At 53.5% G+C, this 20,189-nt stretch overlaps 1 protein-coding gene across 6 annotated transcripts in view; it reads left to right on the top strand.

Annotated features, from left to right (window-relative positions):
- The window catches only part of PTPN5 (protein tyrosine phosphatase non-receptor type 5), a 64,916-nt gene extending 48,022 nt beyond the window's left edge, over positions 1-16,894 (top strand). For 3 of the 6 annotated variants that reach the window (XM_074401217.1, XM_039470910.2, XM_074401218.1), the window contains 13 exons: positions 1,019-1,212; positions 1,770-1,877; positions 2,123-2,206; positions 2,656-2,897; positions 4,355-4,544; positions 5,300-5,374; positions 6,861-6,945; positions 11,213-11,292; positions 11,475-11,612; positions 12,130-12,240; positions 14,983-15,143; positions 15,236-15,349; positions 15,793-16,894. In XM_074401217.1, coding sequence (XP_074257318.1) covers positions 1,019-1,212; positions 1,770-1,877; positions 2,123-2,206; positions 2,656-2,897; positions 4,355-4,544; positions 5,300-5,374; positions 6,861-6,945; positions 11,213-11,292; positions 11,475-11,612; positions 12,130-12,240; positions 14,983-15,143; positions 15,236-15,349; positions 15,793-15,886 — 1,676 coding nt within the window. In that variant the 3' untranslated portion in view covers positions 15,887-16,894. The other 3 variants (XM_039470914.2, XM_010350965.3, XM_074401216.1) reach the window with 2 other exon arrangements.
- Positions 16,895-20,189: the final 3,295 nt, after the last annotated feature.

The raw sequence follows: 20,189 nt of genomic DNA, 5'->3' as shown, positions 1-20,189 counted from the left end.
TTCTTGACAGTAAACTAAATCCTGTGAATTTGGGTGCAGACCTCCAGTATCTGGGACTCACTGAGGTGGCTGCAGCTGAAATCCCCATGCTCTAGCCAGGGGCTGAGATCTAAGCCAAGGTTATTCAGACTCTTTAGTAGTAGAACTCTACCTTGAAATAATCTGAGCAGAAATCCAGTATATGGCACAGGGACAGGCAGAGCTTCTGCCCTTGAGAAGCAGACATGGGGCCTCAGCCCTGTGCACCTGAGAAAACACGAGGGCTCTGTAAAGCACAGTTAGAAAAATAAGAGTTAAACCCGAACCCCATTTTCAGGTGGGGAAACTTAAGATCCAGAAAGGGAGTGACTCTCTGGAGGTCACACCAGCTAGGGACAGACCCAGAACTGGCCCCAGATACCTGGTATCAATTCTGCTACACCAAGATCGCCCTGCATTTCTCCCTAACTGCCCCCAGCCCCTCTCCGTGTGCAGGGAGCCTTGAGATGGTCTGGAGACACGTGGCTGTGGTCTTGTCAAGAGTCTGGCCTCCAGTCCCAGTTAGGGCATGGCCCACAAGAAACAAGAATCCACAGGGCAGGCGTGGGTGGGTTGCTCAGGGTCACAGCCTGGTTATGCCCTGTCTTTTTTTTTTTTTTTTTTTTTTTTCTTTTTTGGTGCTGCTGCTTCTCTTAATTGAGTTTGAGGTGGTTGTTTTTTGTTTCCTTAAGAAATGGAAAAGAATGAAGCTGCATAACTACAACTATATTAACTCCCTGAAAAACCTCCTGCCATTTTAACTCTGTTACTGGAGAAATAAAAGAGAAATAATTTGTCCACCCACACTTAGCTCTTTCTGACGAAGGTAGGTGAATATTGCTTTGCTAATCGAGGGGGACTGCTGGAAGTGGAGCCACGCTGACTGATGCCAGATTGAGAGGCAGCCACAGCCGCCCCGAAAGGAACGGCCCGCCCGGGCGGCAAAGCCCTGCTGGTGGACAGGGCCAGCGTCATCGGCTGCCCGTCCCATCTTCCGCAGGTCTCCCCCAGCCGGTAGTGATGGAGGCGCCGGACAAGGTCGAAAGGCTCCAGGACTCACCAAGAGAGATGCCGCCACCCCCTCCTCCCTCGCCGCCTTCAGATCCAGCTCAGAAGCCACCACCTCGAGGCGCCGGGAGCCACTCCCTCACTGTCAGGAGCAGCCTGTGCCTGTTCGCTGCCTCGCAGTTCCTGGTAAGGATGGCACAGGCCTCACGAGGGCCTGGAGCGAGGGCGGGCGGAGGGCCAGCCTCCCACTTCCTCCCCAGGATGGCCACCTGGAAGGCAGGAGGATGAGGGGCCTCCCTGGTGTCCCTTAGGGCTGGGATGAGGGGAAGGCTGGAATTCTGAGCTACCACGTCAGCAGCCGAAGCCTCACAGCCTGCCTCCCTAACCCAGGAATCTGGGACATAGGGCCTCCCGTACTTGACCTCCCAGCCCTGCAGGGTTCTCCCAAGAACGCCTGTCTGTGGAGGCCTTTCTGGGAGACTTCCCTTTTGATGTGTGTATTTGTGAGGTCCCCTCTGGAAAGGGCTTTCTCTTGGTTCCCTTCAGTCAGCTTTTCTTCAAGGAAAGTCCTGAGGCCTCCCTTGGGCACACAGCACCGGGGCCCTGCTCTCAACTGCCCAGTCTGGACCTTAGAGGTTCAGGAGCCTCCGTGCGGGGCCAGGTTGAGGCTGCAGGTGAGCTCTGCTGGGGGAACACAGGGGAAGGGGGCCGGCACCGTCTTCAGCCTGCTCCCCTGTGCCCAGCTTGCCTGCGGGGTGCTCTGGTTCAGCGGCTATGGCCACATCTGGTCACAGAACGCCACAAATCTCGTCTCCTCTTTGCTAATGCTCCTGAAACAGCTGGGACCCACGGTGAGTAAGCTTTGGGGAGTCCTGGGATAGGAGGGATCTACCGGGGGCCTCCAGTCTCTCCCTCTCCAACCTCTGGATGGGCTTCTCTGAGTTTAGAGGATACTTCCAAGCCCCTGAAGCTCTTCCGCCTGCTCCCCACCCCAGACCTGGAACACGATTTTCAGGTTGTTGGTTTTGTCGTCATTGCGAGAGCTGAGAACTCTGCCCCCACCACCACCCTGACCTGTTTGTCTGATGTTCCCCAGGCCTGGCTTGGCTCTGGGACCTGGGGAGTCCCCAGTCTGCTGCTCGTCTCTCTGTCCCTGGGCCTCGTCCTCGTTACCACCCTGGTAAGGCACCTCCTGACCCCAACCTCAAGGCTGTCCTCCGCTGACCTTGAGGCCCAGATTTCCACCAGCTCCCATCTGACCTCCAGGCTGGACGTTCTGAGTGGGGCAAGGAGGGATACCTGCCTCTTTGCACAAGTGCGCCAGCCTAGGGCAAAAGCCTCCTTCTTTCTGAAAATTGGATTGCAGTATCTGGTCTATGGAAAGAGGATGAGAAAGGGAGAAGGCTGGTGTAGGAACCCCCAGCTCTCCCTGAGAAGGCCTGAAGCCACAAGAAACAGATGGCTGGGAGAGAGAGGGGCAGGAACGGAGAGTGGGCATGAGGCCTCCCATCCAGGGGTAGTGGCTTGTGGACAGCTCCCAGGAGAACAGGGCTGCTCTAGACACCCTGGGGGAGGGGCGGGGGGCAGCCAGTGTGGTCCCAGATCTGTGATGCTGTACACCCCAACCAGGTGTGGCACCTCCTGAGGACACCCCCAGAGCCACCCACCCCACTGCCCCCTGAGGACAGGCGCCAGTCAGTGAGCCGCCAGCCCTCCTTCACCTACTCTGAGTGGATGGAGGAGAAGGTTGAAGATGACTTCCTGGACCTGGACCCGGTGCCTGAGACTCCTGTGTTTGATTGTGTGATGGACATCAAGCCAGAGGCTGACCCCGCCTCGCTCACCGTCAAGTCCATGGGTCTGCAGGAGAGGTGGGAGGGGTGGAGGAGGGGTGGGCTCCACGGGCCCTCAAGCTCTTAGCTCCTGATCAGAAGAGTGGATGTCTGACTCTGACTCCCAGTGCCCAGGACAGAGCTGGCCTCATAGCTTAGCCAGTGTAGACACGTGCTCTCCAAGTCATTCATAGAGACCAAAGTGCCCCAAGATGAATGCTGAGAAATACTGTTACTGCCCATGCACACACAGGTGTATACATGTTCACACACACTGTCCCGTGCTCAAGCAAGTTTGGGTTTTTTTCTTTGCTGCAGGACTTGTCAGAGCCTTTAACATGCTTGTGTTCATTGTAAATCAGCAAGGGGGCAGTATGTGGCATTTCCCAAGGTCACTTGACCACAGAACTCTTTTTTTTTTTTTTTTAATTTTGGATTGAGGTAGTACATGTGCAGTGCTGTTCCCTGAGCATATTGCATGATGCCGAGGTTTGGGGTGCAAATGATCCCATCACCCAGGTACTGAGCATAGTACCCAGCAGTAATTTTTCAGCCCTTGCCCACCTCTCTCCCTCCCTCCTCTAGTAGTCCCCAGTTTCTATTGTTGCCCTGTTTATGTCCCTGAGTAACCAATTAGAACTGTTTTTATAGGGTATCTCATACTGTTCCACAGAGCACACTCTGGGAAGTGTAGACACCCTCTTTTCAGAGTCTAGGTGGCTAAGCCAGATCACACCAAGTTTGAGTTACCCACGCGATGTCATGGAAAGAACACTGGGTGTGGAGTCAGGAAACCTAGCTTTGTGTTTCAGCTCCCATACTGGGAGAGCCTGAACAACTCATGGCCCTTCATGGGGACTCAGTTTCCCCTTCTATGTAACGAGGGCCCATCCTGTCCAGTGGTCTGAGACACTGAGTGTAGTAGAGTTGGTCCAGTGTAGACATCCTTGCGGCCACCATGCTGCCTGTGGGACTCCCTCCTTCCTGGCAGCTGAGTGTCCTGGCCTCTCGTGGACAGTATGTCCTTGACTCACTGGCAGCCTCGTCCCAGGGCTGCTAGGCCATCCTGGAGAGGGTCTGGAGCCGTCCTTCTGGGCCCAAGCCCTGCTTCTGTGCTCCAGGCAGATAGCCCCTCTCTGAGCTTCCTGGGGACCACAGGGTGAACAGCCTCCAGTGGTGACGGAGGAGAGTCCAGGGTAAGGCCATGTTGAGGTGGCTTTGGATGGAATTTTAGAACTGGAGCCCCAAACCCCCACTAAGTTAGCATCTCCACTGCAGGAGGCGGGAAATAGGGAGGCAGGCCAATGCCACGGGGCTAAGATTCGTGCTTCTTTGACAGGGGGTCTTGTCACACTCACACTCTTCTTCCTCGAGCCTACCGAGGAAGGGCTGTTCCCAGCTGATCTCTCCCTCCCTCATTTTCCCACCCCTGAAGCCCCCAGCTCATGCCCACCCTTCTGCCTCTGAGACTTACTCTCCCTTTCCTGGTCCTTCAGGAGGGGCTCCAATGTCTCGCTGACCCTGGACATGTGCACTCCGGGCTGCAGCGAGGAGGGCTTTGGCTATCTCATGTCCCCACGGGAGGAGTCAGCCCGCGAGTACCTGCTCAGCGCCTCCCGCGTCCTCCACGCAGAAGAGCTTCACGAAAAGGCCCTGGACCCTTTCCTGCTGCAGGCGGAATTCTTTGTGAGTTCCCTTGAGCCGGCCGCCCCACTGTGTGCAGACCCATGTCAATCATCCACCCAGCCAGGTGGTGGAGCGTGGTGCCTGGAACTCAGCATCTGCTGTAGATTAGTATCACTTTATGATCAGCTCTCCCACCATCTTGGGCAAGCCGCTTTCCCTCTGAGCTTCAGTTTCCTCATCTGGAAAATGGGGATAAAAACAATAGGGTTGTTGCAAAGATTAAAGAGACTAATAGCATGAGCAGAGCGCCCAGCCAGGTGACGCAGGTACAGTGGCAGTGCAAAGTCTTTATTGCCCACTACTGTGCTTTGAAAGCCATAGAGAACCTTCACTCTGACTCTTCTGTTTTCCCGCTCTCCTCCTGCCAAGCATTGTTCTGCCTTTGAAATCGCTCCAGTCGCCTCCCCTCCTTACCCCCGCTGAGGCTCTAGCTTAGGACCTAATCACCTCCCGCTGACTTCTATCCCGGCCTGAGGCTGACCCCGCCTCACTCACTGTCCTATTGGACTTTGAGGGGCTCAATAAATGGCACCCCTGTTTACCTGTGTGAGTGCTCAGCCCGTGGAGAGCTAAAGCATAGGAGGTCACAATGTCACCTTTATTGTCAGTAACACACAGATTGGAAATGAGGCTTAGCGGGGTATAGCAAGAGTGAGCCTCCCAGTACTGAGGCCTGGAATTAGACGCACTTTCCACCCACCGCAGGGGTGCCAGCACATCTCCCTGAGGGCACCCCTATAATTCTTTCCTGGCAGGAGGGCCCTGAGAGAAGGAGAAAGGAAGGGGCTGAGGCCCAAAAGCTCCGTTCCTCAACCAAATTCACCAAACAGGTAACTCCCCACTTCTGTGAGCAGGAATGGGCGAGAGGCCGAGAGTACTTGGGGCAAGTTCCTCCTGACAGAAGCCAGAGGGGTGAGGAAGCAGGTGCCTCCTCCCTCTCAGCTCCCTTCCTTTGGCCTCTGCCCTGGGCCTATGTGGACCAGGTAGCTCCCCACTGTGAGACGACCTCCATCACGGTCTGATCTGCTGCTCCAAGTTCTCCAGAACTTGGCACCACCTGCATACACCATCAGTGCACCGCACCTGGTGTGGCCCCAGCCTCCCTCCCCAGCCTCTGCCCCATGCCCCACCCCTACAGGGACTGTCCACTTCAAACTGGGCCAGCCCCGCCTGCGTCTTTCTCCTGCCGTGCCTTTACTCACATCATCACCCACTCCAGATGCCTCTAGAAAGCCTTCCTCGACCACCCCAGCCTCAGCTCTGAGCCCCCACTGCCATCATCTCCCCTTCGAGAAAGAATTACATCCTCTACCTCATTCCCTGTTCACCGGGTCATTGTCGAGGAAGGAGCATGGCCTGAGCACCCGCTCTGGGGCCAGTTTTGTATGTGCTGTAATTTCTTTTGATTCTCAAAACCCTGGAAAATTTTATGATCCTCGTTTTACAAAGCGCATACTTAATGTGTCCAAAAACAATGAACAGTGTGAAGCTGGGTGCAGTCAGGGGGCTAAGCTGGTGGACAGACTGGAAGGAAATGCAGAGGCAAGGGGCATGGGGAGTCATCCAGAGGGTGGCAGGAGGAGACAGACTCAGAGGTGAACTTTAAAGGGTGGGAACAACCTAGAGAGCTGGGGGTGGGAGAGACAGTACCCCCAGGAGGCAGAATGTCACAAGCTCAGACCTGGAGCCAGGACTGAGAACAGCAAATGAACAGCAGGGGAGAAACAGGCACAACTGGAAGTAAAGAGAGGCCAGATTTGAGGAGCCCTCACGTGCCAGGAGAGAGGTTCAGACTCAGAGCTGTGGACACAGACAGTGGTTGGGAGGTGAAGATACTCCTGGGATCTCAGGAGGCTTCTCTCCTGCTGGAGAATTAGGGAGGGCTTCTCAGAGGAGGTGGTATATGAGATGAGGCTGGGGTGGGTATCATCACAGAGCGAGCAGCATGAACCGAGGTCCCGAGATAGGGATGCCCAGGGGAGGAATGCTTCCCAGGGAGCGTGGAAGAAGGCAGCAATTGGCCAGGTCACTTTTTGTTTTATTCCTCATTCATCAGCTATTTATTGACTGTCTACCATCTGCCAGGCTGCCCCTCCATAAAAAACAGCCATTACAATATTTCTTATGCACTCGGCATGAGCCAGGCCCTGTTCTGAATGCTTTGTGAGCACTAACTCTCTTAATGGTAAATGTTTGTTGAATGAATGCATGCACTCAAGCCAGCCCCTGGGTTAGGAGTTGGGGGTACAGCAGCCCCTGGATTCAAACATGTGTGTGGACCCATAGCTGCTCACACCCCGTATCTTCCTTCCGCAGGAAATCCCCATGAATTTTGTGGATCCGAAAGAGTACGACATCCCTGGGCTGGTGCGAAAGAATCGGTACAAAACCATACTTCCCAGTGAGTACTCACTGCCCTGGGGGGGTGGGGGCGGGCTCAGCTTCACCTGGGGACCCCCTTATCCTAAGGATGACTGTAAGCCTACATAGCTGGGCCTCCAGGGCTGAGGGGATACTCATTACTGGAGGAGAAGAGGCAGTGGGCTGGGGTGCTGGCTGAAGGGAAACACCACCCCCGTGAGGGCAGAGGCAAGTTCACTTCCTCACACAGCACTCTGGTCCTTTGCCCTGCCTGGCCACATGTTGTGCTGGGCCCTGTAGAAACCCAGAGAGAGAGGGTGGTGATGACAGCAGCTCCTAGCCACGGTGTGGTGTCTGAAAGGTCACCTTCCACATCCTTTATCTTTTCAGAGTAGGCGGATTTTAAGGAAAGGAAATTAAGGCTTAGCGAGGTTAAGTGGCTCATCGGCAGTCCCACAGCTAGGAAGTGCAGAGCTGAATTTCAGACCTGGGCCTCTGTGATCCCAGGGTCAGGCTCTCTGTCTACACTGTGTGGAGTGTGGTCAGATTATAAGCCCTCTAACAGGGAGATCCACTCCCACAGACGAATGAGATGTCTCTTCTAGGGAGTGAGCTCCCTGTTACTCAGTGTATCCAAATGAGGCTACATGAGCGGTCCCCTCGAAGGTCTAAAAGGGGTTTTCCTCCTTTGGGGGCAGTTAGACCAAGTGACCTGATCCTCCTCTTTCAGCTCCGGGGTATCATTTTCAGATAACTTTTATGAAGAAGCCTCAATGAGCCCGCCACCCGTGCCAAGTTCTGACCCCAGGCCCCAGAGCGAGCTTGGGGGTTGACTTGTTGCAAGTGAATCCCTGTAAACTTATTCCATTCAGTTTGTGGAGTAGCAAGGCTTTTAAAAAGCAGTTTTGCCATCAGCATCTCCAACAACATGTAAGATGTCATGACTTATTTTTAACTTTTAAAATATCGACTTGTAGTTGCTATGGTTACGCAGTCTCTAGGTAGTTCTAGTTAAACAAAGCGCCATTTAAGGCCAGGATGGATGGATTATTCAGGGCTGCTCACCTCTTCCCTCATCTTGCCCTCCCCCATTCCAGCCCTACCTGGAGGGAGGAACTCGAGTAGCCTAGAACCTCGGGCTTTGCTGGCTGCTCAGAATGGCCACTCGGGGAAGGTGGGAGCAGACCAGGATTCCATGCAGTCCCCACTGCATTCTGAGAGGCTCGAACTGCCTCCAACCATGCTCTGAGCCTCCAGGCCCCTGAGCCTAATAGAGAATCTTGTCTGTGTCCAGCAAGAATTGACTCTGTCCTCTCAGAGGCTGGGTTGCGGGGCAGAGGGCAGGTGAGGCTTAGCAGAGGCTGCCTCTCAGATCCAGAGCACCCTGCGGTTTGTCCTCTCATTCACGGGACACACATTTCCTTGGCTCCTGTCCCAGGGACTAAAGATTTAGATGTAAACAGGACACAGACTCTGTGCACAAGGAGCGTCCAGCCTATGGGGGAGACAGGTCCATGCACACTTAGAGTCAGAGTGACCAGTAACCCAACAGGCAGCATTGAGAGCAAGATGCTGGGAGCAATTTCTGTCCCCTTCTCCGCTGTGTCCCAAGCATCGAAACAATGCTGCCTGGCACATGGTAGACGTTCTGCACCTATTTGGATTGTTTTAATTTTTGTAGAAATGGAGGTCTGGCTCTGTTTACCAGGCTGGTCTCAAACTTCTGGCTTCAAGCTGTCCTCGCCTGCCTCGGCTTCCCAAAGTGCTGGGATTATAGGCTTGAGCCACCATCCCCGGCTCTGCACCTATTTGAATGAATGAATGAATGAATAACATCTCTCAGATCAACATCTTCTTATCCAGCCTCACTGCCAAATGATGTTTTGGGGGTTAGGGCTTTCATGTTGCCCAATTCCAGGGGACACCACATACGTAGACTACACTGACGTAAGTGCCCCCTGGAGCTGTGCCAGGCTGGACAGCCCTGTGATCCTTGACACTTCTTATTTGGATCATCGTGGTAAAACTCTGACGGATCCGCTGGCTCCCACAGTCTCCTCTCCATCTTCCATTGCCACCAAAATGATGCAAAACAGAAATCTAATTGTGTTCTCTGCCTTAAATGCCATCATTGTCACCTTGTAATCCTCAGATTTAAATTCAGCCTTTTTTTTCTTTTTCTTTTTCTTTTTTTTGAGACAGAGTCTCACTCCGTTGCCCCGGCTAGAGTACAGTAGCATGATCTCAGCTCACTGAAACCTTTGCCTCCCGGGTTCAAGCGATTTCCAGCTAATTTTTGTACTTTTCGTAGAACAGAGTTTTACCATGTTTGGCCAGGCTGGTCTCAAACTCCTGACCTCAAGTGATCCGCCCACCTCAGCCTCTCAAAGTGCTGGGATTACAGGCATGAGCCACCCCGCCCGGCCTAAGTCCAGCTTTCTAGGCCTGGTTTACATGACCCTTTGTCACCTGGTTCCTCGCCCGCCTCACCTCTCACCACTCCCACCCTGCCCCGTGCACGTGAATCTGACAGAACAGCATTGCCTGCAGATGGCCCGTACACAGCTTCCGGCCCCTCTCTGCTGCAGGCCCCCCAGAAGCCCCACTCCCACTTCCCCTCACTCCTCTCCATCCCTGCCACCCTCTAATCTCACTTCACAAGAACTGCCTCCAAATCACCTGCCAAAACCTCAGGCAGTGGGGTTGGGCTGAAGAGGCGAAGCTTGTGCCCTGTACCTCCCCTATTTCTCCTACCTGGTTGGGATCCTTCTTTTTATCCTTTAACTTGCAGAACTTGTAATAATGGCAATTATACCAGCAACTGATGCTGTATGTTGGCCAAGTTACTGGTATAAGGACTCGAGTTCTTAAGGTTAATTCCTTTAACATTTACAAGATAAACATGGTCCTTGGGGAATGACCATCCACGGGTTACAGTTGAGGCCCAGAGAGATGAAGTAACTTGCCCATGTTGACATTGCTACAAGGCGGAATCAGGATTTGAACCTAGCTTCTCCAGCTCTCTTCATGACTCCCCTATACTGCCTTTGAGAGCCTCCTGACGTGCACACTAGAAATGCCTTTAATCCAGTCCTTCATTTTACAGGGAAACTGAGTCCTGGACAAGTGGGCTGATAACAAAACTAAACCAGAACCCAGGACTCTGGGCCCCCAGCCAGCTTCCCTGCTTACCCCACACAACCTCAGTCTTGGCCTCTGCAGGCTGAGAGAACAGTGAGTACAGGAAGGCTGTAGCTGGAACGAAACAAAATCTACTCCAGGAGGAAGAGCAGGGTTGGGGCTGGGCACAGTGGCTCATGCCTATAATCCCGGCACATTGAGAGGCCAAGGCAGGAGGATCACTTGAGCCAGGAATTGGAGACCAGCCTAGTCAACATAGCAAGACCTCATCTCCATTAAAAAAAAAAAAAAAAATTGTTTCATTTAGCCTGGTGCAATGGCACATGGCTGTAGTCCTACTTACTCAGGAGGTTGAAGCAGGAGGATCGCTCAAGCCCAGGAGTTTGAGGCAGCAGTGAGCCATGATCATACCACTGCACTCCAGCCTGAATGACAGAGAGACACCCTTTTACAATAGGATTTGACACGTAAATAAATTTAAAAAAAAAAACACACACACACCTTTTTGCACATGTGCACATAAGGCTAAGCCCCTACAATCTCGTTTCAGATAGGGAGACTATTGTTTCCATCTTAATAGCCTCCCTCAACTTTCTAACCCCGAATCTTAACAGCCCTTTATATTTACAAATCACTTTACAGTTTATACAGAACTTTCACATCTGTTTTCTCATTTATCTTCTCAACAGCCGAAGGACGTAGGCATCTTTGCCTCCATTTGAAAGATAGGCAAACTGAGGCTTAGAGAGGCCATGTGTTTTACAAGCCTGCACAGCAAGCCAATGACAGTGTGTACTCAAGCTGGCTGTCTCTTGCTGTCCAAGATCTTTACAGGCATTTCCCTAGGTAATTCCATTCTTGGCTTAGCTTTCTCCTCTTCAGAAGATGCAGTGAGTACAGGGCAGCTTAAGGTGCACAGGCTAAGGAAGGTACTGATCCTACAGAGGTAGAGACCCAGGACCCCGCTCTCCTTCCACCCTCCTCCTCATCCTGAGTCCTCACCTGTAAAATGAACCACGAATGGGTCAGTGTTTTGCCACTGGGCAAGGGAAGAAAGAACTGCTCAGGTCCCAGAAGAAATGTGGGTATCCTGGAATAGGCTAGAGAAGGTGGGCATTGCACCAGAGGGCCCAGCTTCCAGCCTTACCTGTCTCCCACCACCCCAGACCCTCACAGCAGAGTGTGTCTGACATCACCAGACCCTGACGACCCTCTGAGTTCCTACATTAATGCCAACTACATCCGGGTACGTATCCCCATCCTGACGGCCTCTTGCTGAAGGGAAGGCCTGAGTTGATGGGATCCGTCCTCCAGCCTTGTCCTTATGCCAGTCTGGCTCCTGCCAGCTCCTGGGAAGAGCCCAGGTGTGGGGTGGGGTCCCGGGAGCACTGTCTCTGCCTCTGACAGCCTGGACTTGGCTGGCCACAGGGCTACGGTGGGGAGGAGAAGGTGTACATCGCCACTCAGGGACCCATCGTCAGCACGGTCGCCGACTTCTGGCACATGGTGTGGCAGGAGCACACGCCCATCATTGTCATGATCACCAACATCGAGGAGATGAACGAGGTAGGGACCCGGGCCCCATTCCGAATGTCTGCTACATTGCGCCCTACACTAAGTGTCTTGTTCTGAAATTAATCTTTATGACAATCTCATGAGGTTGGCGGTGCTCACTCCGATGTGGAGATGCGAGGCTCGGCGAGGTTAAGTCATTTCCTCAGGGCCTCACAGATGGAGGCATGCCTGGAGGTGGCCTCTCCACCTCCAGTGCCCGTGACCTTAAACACAGCACTTTGCTGCCTCCCAGCCTGCCAGGACAGGTGTTGGCTACTCCTGTGCCCATAAGGGCCCATTTAACCGAATCTCCATCCTTCATATGGGTAGCACTTCTGTTTTCCAGAGGAAGAAACTAAGGCTCAGGAAAGGGAAGTAGCTTATAGAGTCTGCAGCTGAGATTTGAACCCAGCATCCTGTAGCAGCAACCCTGTTGCCCTTGTATATCTCTCCGCTGGCCCTGGAGGGTGTTGGGGAGAGTGTGGGAAGGGAACAGGATCGCATGGGAGCCTGATCTGGGCCCCTGCAGAAATGCACCGAGTATTGGCCGGAGGAGCAGGTGGTGTACGACGGTGTTGAGATCACTGTGCAGAAAGTCATTCACACTGAGGATTACCGGCTTCGACTCATCTCCCTCAAGGTGAGGCCTGGGGCGGGGCTGGGCGAGGCTGAGGACGAGTGTAGGGGATTAACTAGGGACTCCACGGAGAACAGGTCCCCACAGTCCACTGTAGCTGACATAAAAGCCAGTGTCACTCCCAGATTTTCTAGTAAGTACAGATGAGTAGGAGGTGAATGGACTTGGGGGCCAGATGCAGGGTTCCCCTTGCATCTCCCGGTTGCATTTCATGCCGTTGGGCTCTCTCTCTACCCTGTCATTCATAATGCCTTCTAGCTATGCTTCAGACATTTCCAAGGCCAGGACTCTCTGGATGAGGGGATTTCAGCAGCCTCCAGCACTGTCCTTATGATTGAGGGTTCTTCATGACTTTTTGAGATCCTGCCGAGAAATCTCTTCACCTGGGATTCTGGGCTTCTGGCCTGTAGTGCCCAATCTGTCCACAAGAGGGCAGGCACTCTTTGCTGCCTTGGGGTTGCACAGGGAGGCTGTGGTTACAGAAAACAGCAAGAAAAAGGAAGATCCACAAAATATGAGCAATACAAAACAGCCCAGAAGAGTGGGGGAAGGTATCCTCCCACCCTGAAGTTGTGCTTCTTCCAGGATCAGCATAATAGAGGAGACTATTCCTTTGGAATTGGGGTTAGTGGATTCTGTTTGCGAGAAATGATAAGACCCATGTTTAAGGAAGGTTGTAATAACCCCAAAGGCTGGAAGAGGCGAGCCAGGCACCAGGAAGCTGGTGCTGTATCCAGGAGCAACCAAGGAAGTGCACTGATGCTGACAGCCACAGGGGCTACTGAGCACAAGATCTGGGACTTGGCCCTCTGAGCTGCCCCTTCTCCCACTGGATAGGGGCTAGGGAGGGTGTCGAGAGCATCTCAGCCCCCAGAGAGTAGTACCCCACACCCCCAAGCAGCTCTAAGATCCAGGACTTGTTGGAGGGTATGAAGGGTCAGGAAACGAAGAGCAGAGGCAGTGGTGGCTCACACAGCCAGGAAACCCAGGACCTGAGAAACTGCCTTCCTGGGTAGAAATTCCCCAGAAAGCTCCACTCACCGCCGGCCTGTGAGCACCTGCCCATCATGAGGGCCAGGCTGCAGGAACTGGGGGCAGGTGGTGTGTAAAAAAAAAAAAAAAAAAATAGTATGCCTTCTCAGCTTGGAAAGTCATAGTAAAAAAATAAAAATAAAATAATAATAAAGAAATTCCCCCAGAAAGACAGGTTGAGATGAGGCAGGGGGATGCCATGGGGATGGTGAGGGAAGAACCAGGGCATCCTGGAGTTTGAGGGAATTTACTTTTGTCCATAAACCATTACAAGCACCTGGCCTGAGCCTGGTTCTGGGTTGGGTGCTGTGAACACACAGCTGCCCAAAGCCTGGACTCTCTCCTTGAGAAGCATGTATAAGATGGTAAGTACTGAGCTAGAGATAGATATATAGGATATAGGATATGTATGTCATATGTATGTATAATCATGTATATATAGAAGAAGGACTCTCTGCCAGCTAATGTGCTCACGGAGGGCTTCCTGTAAGTGGTGGTGCTGAATGGGTCTTGAAGGATAAGTAAGCAAGAAGTGAGGAGAGCATTCCCAGCAAAGAGAAAAATAGAAGTAAGGGCATGGAAGACGGAACACTTGTGTGCATGTGTGTGTGCACGTGTGTTTGCGTGTGCTGCTGAGAGTTTACCTACAAACCTTTTGGAGTGCGGGAGCACTGAGCACAAGCATGCAGGGGAAGGAGACGTATCTGGAAGGGCAGGCCCTGTAGCAGGTATCTTACTTGCCAAGCAAAGGACTAAGGAGAGTGGGTCTTATTCTGAGAGCTGTGAGAGATACTGAAGGATGCTGTGGTCTGCTCAGGCCGCTATAACAAAATACCATAGACCAGGCAGCTTACAAACAACAGGTTTATTTTTCATAGTTCTGGAGGCTGGGAAGCCCAAGATCAAGGCACCATGACCCTGGTGAGGGCCCGCGTCCAGGGTCATGTCCTCACATGGCAGGAGTGAAAGCTCACTGGAGCCCCTTTTATAAGGGCACCGATCCCATTCATGAGGGCTCTGCTCTCATGGCTTAATCACCTCACAAAGGCCCTCCCTTCCAATACCACGTTTGGAATTTGGTTTCAACATGTGAACTTAGGGAGACACACATTCAGCCCAAAGCCATGGGTTTGGAGCAGGAGAGCGGTACGTCCAGGTGTGTGTTGTACACAGGCTGTTTTGACTCTGTGGATCTGGGATAGTCGGGGATGAGGGAGAAATCTCACACACTCGAGCAACGATCAAGGTCAAGGTGGAGTAAAGCGGGCAGTGTGAAGAGGTGGTAAAACTTGCAGCACTAATTGTAGCACTGAGGATAGAGGCAAGCCGGGCAGGCGACGCACAGCAAGAGAAGAGAACCGGGCTGGGCTGTGTGACAAAGGGACGACTCGGGGGCCATTTATTAATATAAGGAACGCTGGAGACAGTAATAAATTGGAGAAGGGGCTCTTGGCCCCTCTTGGATGATCCTGGAGTTGTTGGAGCAGAACCAAAGGCAAGATCCATGTCAACGCTGCTGACCAACCCCGACAACTGAGCGGGCTTTGGGTCTCTGGTGCCACTGGGCCATACGGCCTAGATGGAAGGGTTAAGGAGTCCCACTCTGCGTGCTTCTTGTGTTCTTCCACCTCTCATCCTATCTCTATCTCTGGGCTGGTTTGTGGGCTGAAAGAGTTCACACATACCAGGGGTGGGCCTCTGTCTCCTCGACAGAGTGGGACTGAGGAGCGAGGCCTGAAGCATTACTGGTTCACATCCTGGCCCGACCAGAAGACCCCAGACCGGGCACCCCCACTCCTGCACCTGGTGCGGGAGGTGGAGGAGGCAGCCCAACAGGAGGGGCCCCACTGTGCCCCCATCATCGTCCACTGCAGGTGGGTCCTCCCAGCCAGCCACTGGAGCGGGGCAGCCCACCAACCCGCTGGACTGCCCTGCCCCTCACCCCACCGGTCCCCTCGGCCCTCAGTGCAGGGATTGGGAGGACCGGCTGCTTCATCGCCACCAGCATCTGCTGCCAGCAGCTGCGGCAGGAGGGTGTGGTGGACATCCTGAAGACCACGTGCCAGCTCCGTCAGGACAGGTCAGTCCGCGGGCAGGGGTGGGGGACACACAAGGGAGCTAGAGCCCCAAGTGGACGAAGGGAGAGACCCACATGTGCATGGAGGATGGGGGCAGATGGGAAACACTGGCATGGACTGATGGGCAGACAAGGAGCAGCAAGTGCAGCTGGGTAGAGGGGCGGGATCCCGGCAGCGGGGGAGGGGGCGCGGATGAAGAGAGAAGAGAAGCAGAGCTGGTGGGCAGAAGGACAGAGGCTGAAAGTGGCAGGACGTGTCCTCTGTGTCCTTGATAGGAAGGGGCAGAGGGTAATGGTTGGCAAGGGTTGGTCTCTCCAAGATGCACAGGGCCAAGGCCCCTAGCAGGCCTGGCAAGGGATTGCTACTCCGTGGCTTTTGAGACACCCTCCCGCAGCCCATCCCTCCACGACCCTCCCTGCCACCACTGTGCATCTCTGCCGGGCAGGGGCGGCATGATCCAGACATGCGAGCAGTACCAGTTTGTGCACCACGTCATGAGCCTCTATGAAAAGCAGCTGTCCCACCAATCCCCAGAATGACTGCGCTTCTCCTGCAAGGTTCTCTGGGCACGGCCCAGCCTGAGTCTCGGCCCTCACCCAGGGCCCCGCCTCGGGTCCTGGGCCTGCTCCCCGCTTCTTCCCCTTCAGTCGGCTCCCTCTGTCCTCTGTCAGCCTGGCCTGGCCCCTACCCTCCAGCATCACTCTTCCTACTGTACATATTGGGGAGTAGGGGACAGGGTTGGGGAGGGACACGCCAGGCCAGGCCTGGGGCCCCAGGGCCTGACCCACACCATGCAGACCCGGGGCCCCAGTTTTTAACGATGGTTCCATCACTACCTGATCCAGAACGTTTCCGTGCCATGTGTCCTGCTGCAGTGTGTTCTGTCTGTCCATCCGTCTCTGCTGTCTGTACCGGACACTGTGTCTCCTCGGCCAGGAAGGGGTAATGAGCTCCAGCCCCTAAGCAACCTGGGCAGAGGTGCCTGCCTCAGCCCCACCTGCACTTCTCCCAAAAGGTAGATGACCGGGAGTTAGGCATGGGGAGCACCGGAGGGTTACCAGAGAGCTTTCAGCTGAGGGAGAGGTCTCTAGGTTAGAGCGGCCATCACAGCCAGGGTGGCTTCTGGGTGTCAGATGCCCTCGGGAGGCAGTGCCCAGCCTGTGAGGCACTGGTGAGGGAGCAGGCAGATGGGGCGTGGGGAACCCACAGGATCTGAGCCCTGTGTGGGAGGGGAGGGGAGCTCAAGGTTTGGATGGGGACTCAGCCCCATATCTGTGTGAGACATGTTTCTGCGTCACTGTGGGAAAGCCTTCCTAGAAGTCTCACTGCGTGTCGCTCTGCGTGTTTCCCGTGTCCATGCGTGTGTCGAGAGCCCATCAGGAGGGCATGCATGACTCTTTGGCAACATGTGTTATCTTGGAGCCACGTGTTTTTATTGCTGACTTTAAATATTTATCCCACGGCAGACAGAGACATTTGGTGTCTTTTTATAATTCGCTCGTGGTCATTGAATAGAGCAATAAACGGAGCATTTTGAGCAAAACTAACCTCCTGGGTCTATGTGATTTGCCTCTCCCCTCCACTGCCTGCCTCCCTATACCTGGGTCTTTGTGCCCCTCCCCAGCATGGGCACACAGAGAGCTTTGCCCTTCTGCTCACTGGAGCCCCTTGTGGAGACTTCGAGTATGAAGCGAGTCCACGTGTGTAAAGCCAAACTGCATCCCTTCTGCAGGATTCTCACACAGCCTCAGCCCCGGCCCTGACAGATGCTCTGGGCCATGGGGAGCCTCAAGGACAGGTGTGGAAGGCTTCCAGGGAAGACACAGTGGCTGGCAGGTCACCAGTTCCAACAGATGTGCCAGAGAGCCCAAGGCTAGGTCAAGGAGACATTCAGGTCCCACCCAGGCCCCTCCCTGTTGGCCAAGCACTCATCCCATGTTAGCGCCACAGGTCCCAACAGCAGCTGCAGCCCAGTCATTTCCCTTGTAAGGCCTGGGCTCAGAGTAGCTCCTCCCAAGGGGCCCAGGGAATCTGCGTGTGGGCTCAGATCCTGAGCCATCCTGGACACTCCTGTTCTATTCTTGTCCCCTGCCCCCGCTTGGATGGAGCAAAAGTAGTCACGATGCCACTGCTGGCAGGTGGGGATCACCCCAGGGCAGAAGAAGGGGTCCAGAGCAAGGGTGCTGACCAACAAAAAGTCCTCACAAGATGCCAGAACTTTGGGTGGGATCCAGGGTCCAGGCATGCAGAATGTGCTACAGATGATGAGAAAATAACAGGGTGGCTGAAGCAGCCCAGATGGAGATCCTTGAGAAGAGGTGACCGTACTCTCCAGTCACCCTCAAGCAGAGACCTCCCCACAACCCCCAGAAGATAGGCCCTCCTACTCTTCTACCCAGATTAGGGAGATTGGGCTGTTGAAGTGGGAAGAGGAAGGAAAGGGCCGGGCGCGGTGGCTCAAGCCTGTAATCCCAGCACTTTGGGAGGCCGAGGCGGGTGGATCACAAGGTCGAGAGATCGAGACCAACCTGGTCAACATGGTGAAACCCCGTCTCTACTAAAAATACAAAAAATTAGCTGGGCATGGTGGCGCGTGCCTGTAATCCCAGCTACTCAGGAGGCTGAGGCAGGAGAATTGCCTGAACCCAGGAGGCGGAGGTTGTGGTGAGCCGAGATCGCGCCATTGCACTCCAGCCTGGGTAACAAGAGCGAAACTCCGTCTCAAAAAAAAAAAGAGGAAGGAAAGCTAACATTTCCCTGTCCTTCCCCAGGATGGCCTTGAAAAGATATTCAGGCTGTGTATGAACCACACATAAGAGTGCAACATGAATGGCACCCCCCTGGATTTGTGTAGCAAAGCAGCAGATCCCAGAGGCCCTCCCCAGTTCACCCTGTCCCACTCCCTGGAAAATATGGACCTGTTGCTTTGCTCCCTGAGCCCTGCTGGATTATGCATGCACACGTACCTGAGTGTGTGCCTGTGCACACACACCACCCTGAGCATCCTAGCTCAGAGAGGTCCCACCCCGCAGCAGTGAGAGCCAAAACCCGTACCACAAGGGAACAGAAAAGGCGCTGCTGGACTGCCAACCTCAGCCTCCTTCCCGCCTGGTCTTCAGTATTTCCCCCAGCCTGGATCCAGCTTTGCTTCCCACCTCCCTTCTCCACCACCCTCCCCCTACAACCAAGCAGTGTGCCATCTAGCTTAGACAGCTGCAGAGCCTGAGTAAGGAATCACCCCCAGGGGGGCAGACATTTAAGGAACTGATGACACTGGTAGCCTCACTGTTGGGGCAAAGGAAGAAGGAGACAGGCCGCCTACAATCCAGGCGCTAGCTGAGCCTCCAAAGCCGTGGACACAGCGTTGGAGAGTTGAGAGGGACTGGTCAGTGCTGAAGGTAAGGCTCCCCTCCTCCCTCAGGAAGAGACAAAGCTGACCACCTTCTGAGCCCAGAGGGGAATATAGGGTAGAGAGCAGGAACAGGGGCAGGGGAGTAGTCTCAGAACCCAAAGGTAGAAGCAGCCCAGGCAGAGATATATTAGGGGTGGAAGGAGGGAATAGAGTTTAACTACCTGGTTCAAAGAAGGCTTTGGAGCCCTCTGGGAGGCCACTGGACTGGGGTCAAGAGCTAGGAGTCTAGTCTGAGTGATCTTGGGCAGGTCATTTCTTTCAGACATCAGTTTCCTCGTATACAAAACAGGGCTTTAGGCAGGGTGTGGTGGCTCACATCTGTAATCCCAGCACTTTGGGAGGCCAAGGCAGGTGGATCACCTGAGGTCAGGCGTTTGAGACCAGCCTGACCAACATAGAGAAACCCCATCTCCACTAAAAATGAAAAGTTAGTCAGGCATGGTGGCAGATGCCTGTAATTCCAGCTACTCAGGAGACTGAGGCAGGAGAATTGCTTGAACCTGGGAGGCAGAGGTTTCGGTGAGCCAAGATTGCGCCATTGCAACAAGAGAAAAACTCCGTCTCAAAAAAAAAAAAAAAAAGGGGGGGCTTTAAAAACTGCAATGCTGGCCAGATGTGGTGGCTCATGCCTGTAATACCAGCACTTTGGGAAGCCAAGGCAGGCAGATCATTTGAGGTCAGGAGTTCAAGACCAGCCTGGCCAACATAGTGAAACCCTGCCTCTACTGAAAATACAAAAATTAGCTGGGCATGGTGGCGCGCTCCTGTATTCCCAGCTGCTGGGAGAATCACTTGAATTCAGGAGAAAGAGGTTGCAGTGAGCCGAGATCACACACAAAAAAATCACAACGCTGGTTAAATAAAACATGGAGGGACATCCAGTCGTTGAGATAACATGGTGCTCTGAACAGAAATGAGGAAACTCTATGATCTGGTATGGAAAAAATCTCCGAGATACATTAAGTAAAAAAAGAAAGGGTCATTATAATGTATAACTATAAGAGGCTACCTTATGTGTTTTTTATTTTTTTTAAAAAAGAAAGATAACAAGAACATATGAGTTTTCCTATTTGCATGTTGGAGTGTCTAGAAGGAGCCTAGAGACTGGTTACCTATTGCAGTGGAGAGGGCTGTAAGATAGACGCAGGAGTGGGAGGGAGCCTCTTCATACGTTATTTTATTCTTTAGCTTTTGATTGCATTACCAGTTCAAAGAAAAATGTAAGAAATAAAAACTAAGCCTTTGCCTTTACCCTGTTGCAAACACAAGCAGAACTGTAACAATGTTTTCTCATCTGTTTTAGCATTCCCCTCAGTGCTGGGGTCCCCAGGACCCAGGAGTAAGAGCCACAGCTTCCTTCTAAGGCCCACTCCAGTATGGCTTAGAAAGGAAGTTCCTTCTTAGGTCTGACTGCATTCCCTCCTGATGAA

Source organism: Saimiri boliviensis, chromosome 6 (assembly GCF_048565385.1).
Source record: "Saimiri boliviensis isolate mSaiBol1 chromosome 6, mSaiBol1.pri, whole genome shotgun sequence".
Lineage (NCBI taxonomy): Eukaryota > Metazoa > Chordata > Mammalia > Primates > Cebidae > Saimiri > Saimiri boliviensis.
Note: the sequence above shows the minus strand (reverse complement) of the source record. Positions and strands in the feature narration are given on the sequence as shown.